The sequence below is a fragment of the Melanotaenia boesemani genome, chromosome 18, assembly GCF_017639745.1.
Source record: "Melanotaenia boesemani isolate fMelBoe1 chromosome 18, fMelBoe1.pri, whole genome shotgun sequence".
Classification (NCBI taxonomy): Eukaryota; Metazoa; Chordata; class Actinopteri; order Atheriniformes; family Melanotaeniidae; genus Melanotaenia; species Melanotaenia boesemani.
The window spans coordinates 8,962,183-8,980,908 of record NC_055699.1 but is presented as its reverse complement, the minus strand read 5'-3'; the positions used below and the strand labels follow the sequence as shown (position 1 = coordinate 8,980,908).

General features: G+C 38.2%; 1 protein-coding gene across 1 annotated transcript in view; it reads left to right on the top strand.

Moving 5' to 3' along the window:
* Positions 1-327: 327 nt before the first annotated feature.
* The window catches only part of LOC121628887 (nuclear receptor-binding protein 2-like), a 39,280-nt gene continuing 20,881 nt past the window's right edge, over positions 328-18,726 (top strand). The window contains exon 1 of the mRNA XM_041968270.1: positions 328-1,034. Coding sequence (XP_041824204.1) covers positions 915-1,034 — 120 coding nt within the window. The 5' untranslated portion in view covers positions 328-914. The remainder of the gene's footprint in view (positions 1,035-18,726) is intronic.

Sequence of the window (18,726 nt, the reverse complement as noted above, 5' to 3'; positions counted from 1 at the left end):
ACATACTAAAAAAATTACCAAAAGGTCTAGCTTCCTGTAAGCAAAATATTAGGGGAAAAGAAGAATGTCTCAAGATTTATGAACATTACTGTATTTCATGATAAAATGTTTCCCATTTTTATCTCCTGTTTAGCCTCGTTCCTCTTTTGAAGTGGCTTTTTCCCCTTCCAATGCAGATTTAGTGGTCAGATTAGATTTAATCCACACAGGATCGTATTCATCCTAATCTCACTCACTCATCAACTCTGACTACATCCCGCCTATAGGTGAACATGTGCGCGGAAAGTAGAGGCTTTACGGTATTTGGCTCCATCCCTCCACGCACCGTGCCTGGCAGGAGCCCACACTGCTTCTGCAACACCAAGAACGACGTGTGTGGAAGATGGTCGAAAAAATATTCCTCCCTTGTAAGACAGATATCTGCCGCAATCGGTGAACGCAGAACCCTCAGGGATGATTTCACCCCACGGACTGATTCTGCACCCCGGCGCTTCCTCGGTGTGAGTGGACAGAGAACCAGAAAAACCATTTCGCAACCTATTTTGCATGCAGTCTGCCTACAGGGCGCATGAAGTCTGGGATGTATTTTTTCACCCTGCTAAGTTCTCCAGCCTTCGCAATGTGCACACTTCTAGTTTGTATCTAAAGGGCGTGTCGCCTTTTCCTTCTGTCTGAGGAGCGCTGGTTTTCGGCTCTACCCATTTGTCTGCAGAATGTTTTGAGCGCCAAAGGGGGGCTGATCGGAGCGCCTGGTGTCGTCTGGAGGGGGGGTTTCTGTAGCTACTGCGCAGACAAGCGGCGGACAGCCTCTGCGCTACCTTCTCCACCACAACAAAACACGGGATAAGAGGAAGAACGAAGGCGGGAGGGAAGCGCAGGACTGGAGTGGACATCTGGACACATACGGCATTAAAATGACGATGTCTGTCCCGGAGAGGAAATCAGGATCGGAGGGGAAGGAGGAGGAGAGCGAGGATGAGAGTGAGATCCTGGAGGAGAGCCCGTGTGGTCGCTGGCAGAAACGGAAAGAGCAGGTTGGTCGGTTTGATGTGTGTGAATGTCTCTGAATGTGTGTGTGCTGCTCCCCGATCTGCCAATAAATCAAGCAAGCTGCCCTCTCTGGTCACGCTGAACTTTCTATGTTATGCAATTGCTTGAGCCAAGTCGAGGTATTATTGTTCAACTGCGTTTTGCACCATCCCACCATAAATCTCACAGTGACATATCCGGTGATCAGCTTAGCCCACATACAATCTATTTCAGGGTGCATACTAAATACCTAGGGGGGCAGGAGTGCTTAGTACTACTAGCCCTGGATCATCACCCTAAAACTGCATATAAACAAACACAGTATAATAAAGTATCAGTCATCCGACTACTTCTACTTACTCACGTTTATACAAAATAGGTACACTAACACATATCCCCAAATGCCTATGACTTATCACAGAAGTATGCAGGTCAAAATGAGTAATGTTTGTGGCAGCTCACTTCACTTAAAAATGCAAAGCATGATTTTTTTTTTTTTTAAAGTGGCAACCTGAAGCATCTAGACTATTTTGACAATCACTTTACTGTTTGAGTCACTTTTATTTCTTATGTTTGACTTTTTGGTTATAGTTTTCTTAATTGAGAGTATTTATTGCTGTGAGCCACCCTATATATTGTCAGAAAAACAAGAAGTAGGTGCAATAATTTATTATAACATCCAATTATAAATGGAAAGACAGTATAAGACGTATCCACACATTATAGAGGCTTCAGATGATCAAGTGAACAGTCAGATGCATCTATCAGGTCCTGTTTGAGGCCTTATTAGATTTAAGTCATGACTTTTCTTTTGTCCTCTACTTGTCCACTTCTCTCAGATGTTGACATGTTGTGCACCATGCTGAGATATTCCCAAGTTTTAAGCTTTTCATGAATCATCTTGTTGGGGACATTATACTGATATATGTCAGCCTTTGTCATATTTTCTCTGTAGCTGCAACTAAAGAAATGGGAACAAATGATGAGTGTTCGTGACAAGCTGCTAGTAACAAAGTTTCCAAGGAAATGGTTAAAAAACTGTTTTTACTGAGTTGACTGCCATGTGTAGACAGAACACTTGTTTGTCCCTTGAGTTTTGTTTGCTTTAATACTTTGTAGGTCAGTGTAAAGAGGTTTAACAAACAAAGAACAGTCCTCTTAACATGGTCATGTATAAGGACTGAACTGAAAATGAGTAAAGAATCAACGAATGTCCAAAAGAAACCTGAAGAACTGCTGACCAAGACCACTTAAAAAATTTAAAAGAAAGTCTAGCTGCTTGAAAGGAAAATATAAGAAATAAACAATGCAAAGATTAACAACATGTCAGCTCATTTAGGAATCCATTCTGTAGAAGATAATAAAGAAATAAATATGCAGGAGTAGCTCATTGACCACTTTAATTACCTTGGATTATTTTTGTTGCTGTTAGTTTATAGAGCAAATGTTTATACAATCAGAAAGTCATAAAAATTCAGCAAAATTATGACAAAAAAACAGGATAGCTGAGAGAGAGGAGTTGTTTGTATTTTTAATACAAGTGGTTGCAGAATAACTTTCTGTCAGTGAGTTATTTAATATTGTATTATAGATGTGTTTTCAGACTTTTATGTAAACAACATTCAGCTCTTTCCTCTGTAACACTGGATTTGAGATCACATACAGACAAGTTTGAGGAGAATTTCTTTCTTTTAATTGTAATTATGGCTGCACATTACAGCTGAAACATTTTGACAATCTTTACACAAAATATTGACCAGTGATCAGAAACATTAGTGAGGTCTGGCACCCTAAATATACAGATTTGTTGTTTTCTTTTTTTTTCATGAGATTTAAAGTTAAAAGTTTTGTTTGGATGGACCGTTGTGAGGTCACATGAAGCTGTGGGGGATAAACGGGGAGATTTTCTAACTTATTACACTGAGCTTTTAATCAGTTTGTCAGAAAAGATGTCAACACAATATGCTGTGAGATTCAGCAGTGTTTGGGTTGTTCAGACATCAGCATCGCTATAGAGCTAACCAAGAGCCTAAAGCTTTGCTCTCCCGTAGTGACCCAATGTTTATCTGTGACTTCACTGCATCAATTCAGCTCAAAATGTCTATTTTCACAATGATGCAAAAATTAAAAGACACTTCCAAAAACCTCCCAAACACTCTTCTTATCAGGGAGAAGGAACAAACGTCTAAATGTTACAGTTTTGTGAAGCGGCGGGTGTCGCCTCCACTAACAGCTCCAGATAAGGCTGAGAATTTAAGTCGAAGGTTATCTCTGGTATACACGCGCGGTCCTCAGGGTGTACCTTGCCGCTCACCTCCTAAAATGCTGGGATAGGCTCCAGCTTACCCATAATGGACTAAGCGGTGCAGAGAATGAATGAACAATTTGCTCTCTAAACACTGGTGATCGCTTTCTTCTGCTGGGTTACTCTTACAGGTGCTTGTCCTTCATGACACATTTTCGGCAAGTCTTAAATGCTCTGTTGTGAGTGGAACGCACAAACATTGTATGATATGAAACAACAATGGAGGCCGTTTTTATTGTTGAGTTTTTCTGTGCCTCCCGGCAGTGGCACCATAAGATGACACTGTAAAATACATCAAACTGGAGTTTGTGCTGTAAGTCATTAAATCCACTCCAGGGACAAATGAATTGAACTGCGTGGACAGTAGCAACACAGTAGTGCTGAAATGCAGTCCTGCTGCTTGCTTTATTAAAAAGACTTACTAGGAAATCTACATGTCAGCAATAAAATGATTTACAAGATTACAATTTGCATTTATGACTGGTGGCACGTATCCCCTGATTGAGTCATCCATGCCTTCCCAAAATGAGGACATTCAGGCGAACACAAAAGCAACACCATGACTCCCAAATATTGGTGTTGAGACATCAATTTATAGACTAATCTGGGCAAATAGACCCTACGCCATTGCTGAGGTGGCATTTCTGTGTATGTGTAAGTAAAACTAGATTAGATTTGGACCTTTTTTTTTCTTCTTAAGAATGTCATGGAAATCTGAAAGGTCTTGTGTATTTCTTGGCTGTTCAAACAGCAGTGAAAAACTTTATTTGTGGCAAAAAGCAAATCCAAAGATCACGAACATTTACTTCATGAAGACTGCCAGTCTCTGTGTCTGTCTGTGTGACACAGTGGTTGACGCTGTTTGTCCGCTGATGTTGGTGTGTTCGCATCGGGGACGAACACCGGACATTCGGAGAGCAGAAGAAAAATGACATGCTGTCATGGTAGAGGAAACACTGGATTTTATTACCAACAACAGTTGTCAATCTGACACTTAATTTTATGTATCCATGTTGCCGTCCAGCTTAATGTGGTGCAACAGGTGAAGTAAGTACCTAACATTTATTTACTTCGTTACTAATATTAGTAAGTATAAATAACTTACTAACTTAAGTAAGTAAATATATATTACTTACTTACGTTACCTGTTGCACCACTTTATTCCCATACTTGCTTACTTAATGTCGTGCAGGAGGTAACGTAAGTAACATTTATTTCTATAGCACTTTTCACAAATAAAATCAAATAGCTTTACAATAAAATAAACAAAAAAAAGAAAACCTATAAAAACATAAAATAATGAAAAATTAAATAAAATATCTGTTAAAGGATCTACATTAGCAATGTTAGCTTAAACAAGCAATTTTAAACAAATGTATCTTGAGCAGAGACAGGCTGGACAATATATTAAAAAAAGCATATCGATAAAAATAATCATATTGATAGATATAAATAATTATCAAAAAATGTAAAAAATATTTTAAGTTAAGCCCCGGCCATTTTATGCTATTGTTTAATGACCTACTTTTAATAAAAAAAAAAAAAAAAACACAAACACTGAATTCATGTTTAAATTCCTATTCAACACTTCATTCAGTCACCTTTTTAGCCACAACTTAAAGTTTTAAAAAGAAAAAGATATCAACTTAAGAAACCTGCGTGATGTCAGTAAATACTGAAAAACATAAAGAATATACCAAAATAACCATAAAATCTGATAAATAGGTACTTAAATAACCTTTTGATGAAAATAAAGCATCACTTTGGGGTATTTTTCCCTCAACTTCCGAACTCTTTCCATGACAGTTACCTCCACCTCTCCTTGCTGTGGCATCTTTTGCAATACATGGGCTCTCTGTTGTGGTTTGAGAGGGGTGGGGCTTGGCGATGAAGTGTGATTGGTTGGGAGGAAGTAATGACTGTAGTATTAAGCTACATGATAGGCTATAATGAAAAAGGAAGGGAAAATGTGTTTTTCTATTGGACTTTTATCGACCCTCTTTTTTTTTTTTCTATTGCACCACACATAAATCGATTGATATATATTGTTATCAAATTATCGTCCAGCCTTAGCTGAGACTTAAAGGCGTCTACACTGTCAGCAGATCTAAAGCTGGCAGGGAGAGCTGTCCAGAGTCTGGGAACAGTGGAAACAAATGCTCCATCCCCACTGGTTTTCAAGCGGTGCATGGGACAGGCAGCAGGTTCTAGTTATTGGATCTGAGTGCACATGTGGTGGTATGGATGTGGATGAGATCTGAGAGATATATGAGGGTGCTTGTCCATGCAGAGCCCTGTAAGTGATGGTGAGCATTCTGAATTAAATCCTGTAGCCAGTGTAGAGTGTGGAGCAGGAGGGTGACATGAGAATATTTGTTTGACTTAGTGTGTGAGCTAGCAGCAACATTCTGGATGGATTAAAACTGATGCAGTAATCAATGCCCAAAGACGTTAAGGAATGACTTAGCATCACCAATGTCAGCCTTCGGAGACCATGACCCTCAGTTTGCTAATGTTACGGAGGTGAAAGATACATGATTTTGCCAGTGATTTTTTGTGTGTGTTAAATGATCAAATAATCAAACACCTCTAAGTTTCTCACAACTGAACAAACCGGGCTCAAGGGCCCAAGATTCTGCATTATTTCAGGTAAAATGTTATCTGGAGCTACAGTACATTTAGAGCCTCACTCTTATTGGGATTTGACTGGAGGAAGTTATCAGCCATCCAGCCTTTTATTGCCTCAACACAATTCAGTAGTCTGGCAAGTTTAGACGTCATAGTCTTCTTAAATGTAAAGTGGAGCTGTGTGTCATCTTCATAAAAATGATATGTGATTGTAATATTTCTCAAAGTTAGCATATATAAGGTAAATAGTCTTGGTCCTAGCACTGACCCTTGGGGAACACCACAAGTCACGGATGAGGGAGCAGACAGACTGGCCCTTTAAAAGAGACTAAAAACTCCTGCCTTTGAGGTAGAACTTAAACCAGTCTAAGGCTCTACCTGTAATGCCCAACCACTCACGTAACCTGTTAATCAGGATGTTGTGACTTACTGTGTCAGCGCAGTCTGGAATTTGTCAAATAGCACAGATCTCTCAAGTACCATTATGAGTCAAAAACCTTTTCACAAATTTTTGAAAAAATTGGTAGTTTCCATGTGGGTCACTCATTTTTTATTGCCACAGAGAGGAAAGAACACAAAATCATTAACATTGCAAAATAAGAGTTTTGTGTTTCTCTTTGAAGAGGAATTAAGAATAGAAAAATATGCATTCCTTTTGACTAAGACATTAAAATTGTGCATAAGATTCTTAAGAAAAGATAAGACACCACAGGCATTCAATCCTGCAGCATTATCTCCTCAAGCACCCAACAGTCATCCAGGGCAAAGGTCTCCAAATGGGCTTAAATTAAATTTTTAATGGAATAACATCATCCGGTATGGAAAAGCAACAGTCATTAAAAGAGCACATTAAATACTCCACACTGTCATTTCCCATAGTAATAACATCATGTTTTTTTCCTGACATGGGGAGTCAGCAATACTGGAGAAATAAAAATCAACAACAAAAAAACGCATTTGTGACCACTAACCGACATGTCCTCATAGCCGATCCTAACCGAGGGATAGTACCAGATCCAGTGTATGACCACCAGAATGTGTGGGCTTGTGAACATGTTTTATAAGATTGTGTAACTCCACAAATTCAGGACATTTGCAGCTCAATTTCCAGCATTATCAGAGTGCAAGTTAAAGTCTCCAAGTAATAACAGATTTTCAAATTTAATAAGAAACATAAAGTCTGTGAACTCTGATAAAAACTGTCCAGGAGGGCAATGGATAAGAATGCAATAAAAAAAGCTTTAGCTGACCAACTTTAATAATTTGCAGTTCAAACGAGTAAGAAAGCTCTGTGCTCACTAGCTGGAAGTGTTTGGCGTTCAAAACAATGAGCTATCCACCAGGCACAATTTGTTTAGATTAATGAAATGTGCGACTAGTTCCCGATACGCAAACGGGGTCAAAAGGGGGTGGAAAAGTTTGTAGCTTTCCCAGCTGTCGTAACTGTCAGGAAACATGTTAGAAAACGTTTGTTATGCCAGTTAATGCTAATGGACTAAGAGACAAGGGGCTGCTATATTGCAGAGTCAGTGACTAATTAGGGCGATATTTTGAAATGTAACTTTATTTGCTTTTATCAGGGCAACAATGTGACCAAAAAATAAAAATAATTCAGTCAGTCACACAATCAGAACACATCCTACAGCCTAAACTAGATATAACAACACTATGCCAAATATCTGACAAAAAAGAGAAAATAAACAGCCTTTGCAAAAGTTTGAAACTATTTCTTTACCAACTTTTAATAACTTATAATAAGATTTGCATTTTATATTCGAATGCAGATTTTCAGTTATTAAATTCAGTTTCTGTCAGATGAATCGTAGTTTACATGAATGCACATGAGGTGCCCAAGTCAGAAAAGTAACTGAGTTAGTAACAGTTAACTAACCCCTCCCCTCATGTTGGCAGATGCAAGGTAATTAGAACTGGCCACCTCCGTTATGGCTGCTCGGCAAGATGGTGCAATACACATAATGGATGCCAGATTCATCTATAAAAAAAACCCTTCAGTTTTCCTGTTCATTGCAAAAACAGCTGGATTAATCTGCTCATCTTTTTGTTAAAAATGTAAAGGCCTGACAGAATTACATGAAACATGTAATCTTGATTGAGAAAAGCTACAAAATGTCCATCCATTTTCTTCTGCTTATCTTATATTAGGTTACGTATGCAACAGGTTCTAGATGTAAACCAAGACATCCCTCCCTACCTCCTGGGAAATCCTGTGGCATTCTCAGAGCCAGGAGGGATGTATAATCTCCTCATTGAGTTCTAGGTCTGCCCTGGGTCTATTCTCAGTTGCATGAGTATGAAAAAACTCCAAAGGGAAGCGACCAGGAGGCATCCTAATCAGCCTAAAGCACCCCATGTGACTTGTTTTTGTACTACTTAACTGCACAAGTTACCTCAGGATTTTCTTGAGTATCAAGTTCTTTCAGTGTTACTGGTCTGGACATGAACACTAGCAGGAAATTGGCACAGTGCTACTTGATGTTTCTTTCCCAAAATTTAAAGTTCTTGCAAAATCAAATGAGATTTTTGTGGGATTTTTTTATGACCTGTCATGCACAATATATCGACCATGTTGTTATTTGACCTCATAAATCACAGTAAAATAATACTAATACAAAAAACAATAAAATCTCTGTGGGTATTTGTCATGATATTGCAGTCATTTACAGCGTCTGCAACTATTTTCAGCAGAATGTTGTTAAAGCCTACTAAATGATGGTGCTTCAACTGGCTTGTTCACTGCAAGTAAACACTGGAGCAACACCAGTTTTATTCAGTCTTGAGGTTTCAGTTTTTGATTTTGTGTTTATACCGAATGTGGTTTTTAAAACAAGGTGTCCAGTGTGAGCAGCAGGAGAGACAGCGAGCTATCTAGCATGTTGCTCTAAGGCAGAAGTTCCCAAACTTTTTCATCAGGGACCCCCTTCATGCATATATGCTAAAATGCCATGGACCCCCTGTGTTAAAACCATGCTGGTTTTAGGTTTTCAAAAGTGAGATCTTAACCCTATATAATGCATTCTGGTTGAGTCCTGTCCTTTGATAAAGATACGTCTTTCTGTGCAGTATTAATATTTGTCTTTAAAACGGCTAGACAAATTACTAGTTGCTCTTTTGAGGGCAAAAAGCTGTAAATTAGCGTAATCTAGATCAGTGATCCTCAATCCTGGTCCTTGAAGGCTGCTGTCCTGCAGATTTTAAAAGTTTCCCTGTTGCAACTCGCCTGATTCAAGCACAGAGATCAAGCTCTGCACACGTTTGCTAATTACTCTTTGGTTTGAGTCAGGGGTGTTGAAGTGGGAAAACTTCTAAAACCTGCAGGACCCCATCATTTGACCAGGATTAATGATACCTGATCTAGACAGAAAATTTCCAAATTTGCAACACTGTCATTCCTGGAAAAAAACATTTTTTTTTTCAGGAATGACTGTTAGTGTTGATGACTTGTCTTGCATTCAGGGATGATAACTGACTTTGGTTGTAGCTTTGTATGATCCCTTTTATGATAAAAGTACCTTGGGTAATTTGTGTTTAAAATTGAAAATTTTTACATTACAAGAAATGTTTCATCAGCACAGTTAGTTGATTTATTCTTCCTCTCCAGCTATCACTTTGTTGTTGTTTGCAGTTGTAGTTGTTTTAGTATTTGAATTTCATGTCAAATGATTATTATTACCTCCACCAAGGTGCAGGTTATGTTTTCGGTGGCGTACATCTGTCTGACTGTATATTTTAGTACTATAGCAGTCAGGAATATGTTCATTAAAAATGGTCATATGTTTATGTCCTACAATCAGCTGTCATGTGATCTATTTCAATTTGTATTGCACAAGGTTTTTCTTTGTTTTTGAAGTTTGAAGAGCAGCAAGCCACAAACATCACTGTGAAACGGTAATCCGATAAATAATTCAGGAAAAGTCATCCTGGTTTGTGGATTAAGGAAGATTTGGTCCACCAACTGGAGTTTATATCATAAACGTGCAGGCTTTCTGCATGTTTTCCCTACAGCTTTATGAGGGATCATGTAAAAGTGCAGCAGCAGACTGCACCTCACAAGTCTTGTCATGGGGTCTTTAAACAAATAATAACAAAAGCTGCCATTGTTTGACAGTTAACAGTGTATTGGGATTAATGTCCTCCTGCTACACTGAGTTTGTTTCTTTACAGTAAAGCACAGGTGGCAAATGATTGCTGGTCCCCTTACATCTTGGTTTGATAATGCGTCAGTGTAAGCCTCCTGTAGTCAATCCACGCCCAGTCCCGCTCTGCAGGTCCTCAGCCTCTTGGTACTCACTCCAGCTCCATTTTCTCTTTCCAGGATCTTTCTCCATCTGCTCATGGAGAGATGAAAATATGGCAGAGCTGACTGCATTCATTCACTCTGGTGTTAGTTCATATATGAATATGTGAGACTCAGTGTGATGAGCAGATGCTGCTTTCTACACTTGCACGTTAACTGAAATCCCACGCATCAGGGCTCATATGCATGTGTAAAGATGGAGAAATTTTTTTGTATATTGCATGTTATCCAAACATCTTGTGCTATTCCTACAACTATAAGTTAAAATCCGCTGTGAAGAAGACCTCTAATGGCCTATGTTGATTTTTCTATTCAAATTTGTTGATGTGATGATATTTAAGGGTTCAGATCTTGACTTGCATTTTCAAGCCATTAAACTAAACTAATGAGCCCCCAGTCAGCTTAGAGCATTACCCTTCATGATCCTTTATCAAGTAGCAGAATGCTGGAAGAGCCACCAGACCTGAGGGTCCTTCTAATAACTGACACTCCATAATAATCCAGCAGCTTGGCACAGGCTTGTTTGACAGCTGCCCTTTCAGGAATGACTTCCACTCAAGTTTCCTCAGAGGGAAAACAAGGACAGTCCGCTTTGATATGCATGTTGATGTGGTCACTCTGCCCACACCAGACCTCCTCACCTGTTGCTTGTGGCTTTAGAACTCTACTGGGAAATCCACCTACACCTTTTATTAATCATAAACAAATTTCATAATGATTTGAAGCAATGAGTTATTTAATTCTTAAATTTGGAACCTTCATGGGTTTAGTATGCCTTTTTATTAGTAATTCCAGTTGCTTTGCCAGTTGGTAACAGGTGGGACTTGCTGCTCTCCCTTCTCAGGCACCATCAGCTAATTTATGAATGACTCAGGGACAGAATTAGTATTTTTAAGTGTGATGACTAGCTGTTTCACACTATCTGTGTCTATGTGGCTGATTTAAACAGAGATGTGTTGTTCTGATCTGTGCTAGTAATTGTTATTGTAATGATTTTGTATGTCTGATGATGTCCATCCTCTGATATCCCAAGAAGGGTATCATCAGACTGTGACTGGAATAATATGGAAGCTGCAGCTGCTATCAGGACTTCATTGCGGGTGTATGGAGGAGGAAGTGTTAGTGATACTTTTTAAAGACATTTCTGAGAATCTTCCAGCAGAAAGTTTTCAGCTCTGTTGCACAACAGAACTACCTTTGGTATTACTTTACACAGCTAAATATATCAGTCATCAGTTCAGATCATTAGTTTGTGGCCTTAAATGACTAATCTTTGTACGTGACATATTCATTGTATTCTCTCAACTCAATCATTTATGTCCTTGAAATACCTAACATGTTCCTCACACCACTGCAGAATCATTTAGCAGAAACAACCAAGATGGTGAAACCCTTAAAAATGGTCTCTCAATTCTGTTAGTTTCTTACAAAGATTGGAGAAAGATAAACTTCAATTATAAGCCCTAAAACAATAAATTCAGCTAATTGAAGCAGACTTCTAGTTGGCATTCTTAGTCCTCAGTTGTGAAGTGATTTTAAAAACACATGGCGTGTGTGATCGTTGTGATACATAATTATATTTAAATATTTTATGATGTAATTAAACTTGTGCATTGGTTGAATGTTGGGGGTAAACACTGCTGCACTATATTGTGCTAATTCAACCCATTCTTGTTTTTCTTTTTTATTTCTCCATCTCAAAAGCCCAACATAGGTTAAGTCAAGTCAGCTGGACTGAGTTTAGGTTTTTGAAGATGTTCATTGTGAAGTTATTAAATTAAAGGAGGAAAAGCTTTGATTACAAATGAGGGATAATCATCTGTTCTGAATTGTGTTTGGTAGATTTTAATGTGTTGTAACTCTGAAAACATTTTACATGCACAAAAAGTTATATAGTATTACACTGAAAGAAAAATAATTCCAACACTTGTGCACAGTGACCAGCTATATGCTAGGCTTGTTCCAAATAGTATCGCAATCATTGAATTGTAAGCTTTTCTTACATTGATGCATCTGATCAGGATCTGTTTTGTACTTGAGAGCATAAAAAGTCCTCAATGATTCCTCATTTCTTTATAGAAAATAAACAATAATATGTGAAGCAATTTATCGAAACATGTGCATAACAAATTGAAATATATAAGACAAACAGCCCAGTTGTCCAGTTTCTTCACATTCTTTGAGGGACACACTGCACACCATGCTGAGATATAGCAAGTTTTCATCTAGTAGCTCTTTAGGAATGCCCTTGTTGGTGAAGAACTGCAATTTCATACTTGTCAAAATGTGTTAACTTAGCCATTTATTGCAGATGCAACTAAGAATATTTGAACAAAAATGTGTTTTTTTGCAACAGGCTGCTTGTAAGAAAGAGCCTAAAGATACAAGTTAAAATGGCTTGACTAAATTTTGATCTGTAGCTGCTATTCCTGTTTTTTTGTTTACTTTAGTCAGAATCAGTAAAAATCTCCCACAAGCTAAAATAGTTCTACTCTGTGTAAGGTCCAGTACAACCCATTAGGCAACACATTTCCCAGTGTGTGTTGCTTAGAGAGCAAACATGAGGATAGATGGCGGCCACCCTAACCCTAAATTCTCTCTTCACACTTTATTGCCATAATGTTTCAGCTTAAGATCAATTCGTGTTATAATTTACAGCTCATGAGGTGCTCTGGTCATGTGATCTATCCTGTGACCCGGTCCTGAAATATGAGCCAGCCAGGCCTCCGGGGGTCATGGGATCAGTGGGGGATATACGCTTAGATAGCTGTCAGCGTTTTCCACTCCAGTTGTGCGAAATGGAGCTTCCCAGATTTTCTGCCAGCCGTACATGAAAGCTGGCATGAAGAGGAGTCTTCGAGGAACGGCTGGTATGTTGCAGGCTTTCAGGAAGTTCACGTCACTTGACAGCTAGTCCTCTGAGGATTTCCCTCAATCCTCACAAGGACACTGTGCACATAGTCAACAAAACTTTTTAAGTAGTAATTTTTTTTCAGAATCACTTTCACATTCACTTTAAAAAAATGTTATTATTTATTTTTATCATGCTTAGCTGGATTCAAAAGAGGAGAAACTTCTGGTATTCATCACATGGCAACAGAAGTTTGTTTAAGTCAGACTGAACAATGGCGCCATTATTCCCTTTGTTCATTAGCATCCACTGCTGCAGTCAACTTTTTTGTCTCTGTCTCCTTTTTTGCATGAAAAGCAGTAATGGAAAATCTCTGCTCTGTACTTTGTATTTAGTTTACCAGACAAACAAACAGCCTGACGTCACATGAGAATATTATCAGAGCTTTAACAATAGAGTTTGATCACTGACTGCAAAACATTCAGTCTTGCAGCATTTTGCTCGAGAATGACTGAAGATTCAACACTCCATCAAGACGAATCTGTCAAACAAAAAGAGGTGAACAACTAAAAATATGAAGGAATTTTCTTTAAGAAACAAGGTGGTGTGTGGTGCATTTCATACATACACATTACAACAGAGAAGGACAACTTTGCTGCAACAACAAGTGGCACTTTTATGGAGACAGAGCAACAAGAAAAAGGTCACAGCTTTTTCTTTTAACAATGACTAATAAAAAAAATCTCTTCACAACAGGCATGACACATAATTATAGAAGTGGAGGTAGAGGTGGGCAGATGATTAAATCAGCAACACAAATGCATTTAGACACACTGATTGAGTCAATCACTATTTATCTGCCACTTGATGTCCACACCCTACATTTTAGCTGCACTTTCTTCTTACCAGTTCAGTCATTTGTTTCATGTGTGAATAGCTAATACACTCAAATCACTGGTTTCCTACTTTTGGCCCCATTTTAAAGCTTTTTGATTAAGATCCGGTCCATAGTGTAAAAGCAGTCATTATAAAAAAGATGGTTTAACCTGATGGTTAGAGGAGTAAGTTGACTTTCCATTACTGCAAACTGCCCTGTAAATTAAAATTTATACATATTTTTACACTATAAGTAGCATGTTTCAATTCTAAATTCATGTACAAGTGTTTGAACAGACCAATTAAATTTTTTCCCATTGCTAGTTTGTTTACCCTGATTATACTGTGACTATAAAACACCCAGCAGACAAGCCGGTTGGCTATTACTTTGTATCCAGCAGGCTGTTTCAGACCATAGTTTCTGATGAGAACTGCTTTTCTGAGATAGTCAGAAAAGTAATTAATTGATATTAATATTAATAATGATATATTAATATCCAACATGGGAATTGTTTGCATTGCATTAAAGTGGGTAAATGCATTATATGTTTATGTGAGATGTTTACAGTCTTGTTGCACCATGTTACTACTATGCACCATATTAAACCCTGCAGGTTTTTTTTTTTTTATATGGGACTGAATGCTGATTAACACTTACATTGCACTCCAAAACCCATATTTCTGCAGCTGTTAGTGTTTTTTGTTTGTTTGTTTTTTTACATGGAGATATATGCTTGCCATGGTACTTGTTCTAAGATCAGAATTACTTGGTTATGTTCAGTTGTGCTTCCCTTTAACTTATGCAGTTCATGTCTCTGCTGGTCTGTTGCAAGGTTTGCTGTGGTCCCGCATTTCAGTTTCACTCTTCACACAATCTAGTTTTTCTTCTTATGATTGTTTCTATGAAATTTAAGAAGACAAAACAAGTTCTGCAAAATTCTTGCATCCTGACAAGAATTTCTGTAGCGAAGGATTAGCTCGTTGCTAGTCCGAGGCAAAGCCTGTCTATAACATTTCTGTGTCAGAGGTGGGGTTGGCCTTTGCTCGCTTTATATACACAAGCTCCCTGTCTCGTTGATTTCTGAATCCTGAGCAGAAAGCTGATAAAAAACTATTTAACTGTTCATCTTTTGACATCTGACATATTTGTTTTTTGCTATAGAACAAACTGCCACTGTGATATAAAGACAAATGGTTGATTTATAATACATATACCCACATATTATAAATGCCAGTGCTGCTTATCTTGACTATAATAAGGGGGATTTGTGCAGGATTTAAAAAAACAATGCCATACATACTAAATAAACTTAGAAAACGTTTCAACTTTCCGTCTCATGATATTTGATTATCAGCTCAAGGATATTCATTGTCACGAGTACATTGTCGTGTGCAGCTTGTGGCTCATCAAAGCAGGTCTTCTCAGTAATGCCAACAACCAAGCAGCATGTTTGCACAACCAAATGAAGCGCAGCCTGGCTTGTAACAACTGTTGTCGTCATATACAGTAAATGAGAAGAGGTGTAACAAACTGAAAAGCTTCCCCTAAATATAAGAATATCAGTGTGTGCATTCACAGCTAAAGTCAACTCACTGTGATAAAAATCACAACAACTAATCTGGCCGAGGACCCAACAGATTTAAAAGTTAATAACAATTTGCACAAGGTTAAATGTTCCTCCAAACATGCAGAACTGTGCAAACAGAGTCTTGTGACTATGATATGCCCACATCACAGGTATAACAATAGCTGCTCCTCTTATACATGAAAGGAATTAAAATTAAATTAAAATACTTTATTAATCCCAGAGGGAAATTGCTCTCGCTCTCTCTCTCTCTCTCTCTCTCTCTTTCTCTCTCTCTCTCTCTCTCTCTCTCTCTCTCTCTCTCTCTCTCTCTCTCTCTATATATATATATATATATATATATATATATATAAACTCATATACTCATAAACTCATATAAATGTTCCTGAAACTTAAGATTCAAAACACTTGTTGCACAAAGCAAGAAGACAGTGAAGGCAATAATGGTAAATTTATGGTCAGTTTGCTGTTTCTTTGATCCCCCCCCCACAGACTGTAAGGCAAAGGCCAAGGTTCTCCACCTTCTTACTGCTGTGATTTTTATCAGAGAACATATGTGTAAGTATCAGCTCTATAAACACCACATAAAACCGACAGATTCGTCTACAACTGGCAGGTGAGAACGAGCTGTAAAGCCTCCATAAACCTGTATATCCTCTAAAAGACATCTCTGTTTAAACTGTCAACAAAGGAGGAATACTACATGAAGTTTCATATGCACAACGTCTCAGTGGGAGTGTTTTACACTCTGTTTATCAACTGATATAACAACTATGTTCAAGTGTTCGTTTTTCCACATCTAAATAGCTCAAAGCTTGACCTTTGAAATCAAATATGTATATCTCCATATATGTGTGTGTTAAATAAATACACACTCACTAGACAAAAAATTGCAAAACCCTGAGCCAAAACAAGAAAAAAAGCTTTACTCCAACAGTGTTACTTGAGTCTCAGTTTCCCTCCTCTTCTTGACTTTAAATAACATCTAGATTGTGCTCCATTAGCTTTGATCAAATTTCCACACACTCATAAGTCTGTGTCTGCTCCTCTTTCTCACATGAAAGCTAATTTGCATTTATGATTTGAATGTGTTTGTGTGATTTATTCATATCTCCAGGGTGAAAATAAAGCAGGTTGCTGTGATGCAAGAGCTGCAGTTGGATTAGATGTGTGTCCCAGTAACCATCAATCAGGGAGATGGTTGATGAATTAAATATAGAGCCGATGAATAAAAGCCCCCATGCTCTGCAACAAAGCAATGATCAGGGTTTTAGTTACCTTCGAGCACACAAAGTTCACGTCCTCTGTATTGTGGAACCGAAGGGACCAGAAATTTTCACGCTTTCTTAATGCTAAACTGTACATTACGAGATCTCAGAGTCAGATTTTGGCGGTGATTTGAATTGTGAAATGCTTTCATATCCTGTCTGATATTGTGTTTATCTTTACTGTTCTCTGTTTGGGCCTGTGGTTGCAGCATTTTTCCATAAGCATTTAGTGGTAATGGATATGCCCTTCCCTTAATATCATTTTCACTCAGCACAGCAGCTGCATTTGCACCTGGTAGAAGCAGTTGAAGTACATCTAGATGAGTGAATAATTGTGCTTATAAGAGTTTAATTTTCTGTATGGAGTTTCCATTATTCTCCAGTTTTCCTCTTTGATGTACAAAATCCTGTATGATGTGCTGAGTCATAGATTCATATCAAATGTAGGTGTGGGTGCAAGCATGCATGGGCATTATAATGGCTATATGGGTGGAATGACATCAAGTCAGTGGCCACTTTTCTGGCCCTAGCTTAGGAAGATGATGTTCCCGTCATTGCTGCCACTTTCAAAACTGCTCACCAAAATAAAATTAATCTCTTGGCAGAAGAATCTTAAAGAATTTATATTTTTAATTGCCAAACATAAAGAAAATTGAGTTGTTCTTTCGTAATTTGTTTAAAAAGTATGAAAATGATTTGAAAGTTGCAGGTTCAGTGAGACATTAGTATAGGGGGTGGGGGTGGAAATGGCTTAGTCTGACATGTTTAAACAAGCCACCTCAGCGTTCATCCATTCACTCATTTTCCGCTTATATAGTTCCAGGTCATGGGGTTAACAGGCTAAAACAGACATGCCCCCACCCGCCTTTCTTTGGTCAGCCCCTCTACTCCCCTCTTCTAGTAGAAAAGTGAAGCATTCCCAAGCTAGCTGGGAGACACAGAGTCTGGTGGAATAATCTATTTTTCTTACTGAGCACAATGACCTTGAAGTAAGTGGCAACAGAAGCAAGAGACGTTCAAAGTCTTTAAATCCTAAAGAAAGGAGCTTCAGTTGTAACATCTTCAGCACAAGAAACTCTGAACCTTCCTTTATTGCAGAAAGATAGTTCTATCCCACAGTTCCTTGCTGCTGCCATCTTGCTAACTGGGATTTGTGGGATAAATATGGAGTGTGAGCATGAGCAGCTGGTAATCAAGCCATTTTCTACATCTTTATCTTACATATTGATATGATATAAATGTGATGTAGCCTCAGTGTAACATAATGAGACTGCATTGGATAAGATCTCTAAAGCACTTTCCGTAGAAGAATATTTATTGAACAGCTAAGTGCTAGTGTTGCATCACAGCTTGTAGTTGGATTCTCACCTAAATGCACTTGTATTAAATTTATCTTACCACCTGTCCGTAACCCCATGTCGTCTTCCAATGAAAACACGAGCTCAGGAAAAGATAAGTCTTTAAAACAAACAAAAAAAAAAAACAAAACAAACCCCCTCTACAAACAATCTGTAGTTAACACCCCATGCATTTGCACTTTGTGATATGCCTTCTACGTTATGGATCTCTCAGTTTGGACTGACTGTATCATATTTCTTCCTCTCACTTGTACCTAAATTTTACTTTATGACTGACTGTAGAAAACAACGATGGTCCTACTTTGTGATGACGACACACAGTTTACACTTTTTTGTGCAAAAAGTGTGAACAGGTAAGTGAGGATTAGGTAAACACACACTAACCCCCCATTGGTGCTCTCTTAGACACTCCTATTGAGCTTTGTCTTTAACGTTGCATAACTGGCACAAAACAAGCAGCTTGCTGTCTCCATGCACGTCTGCCAACAAGCTTTTGTTTGAACATGTGCT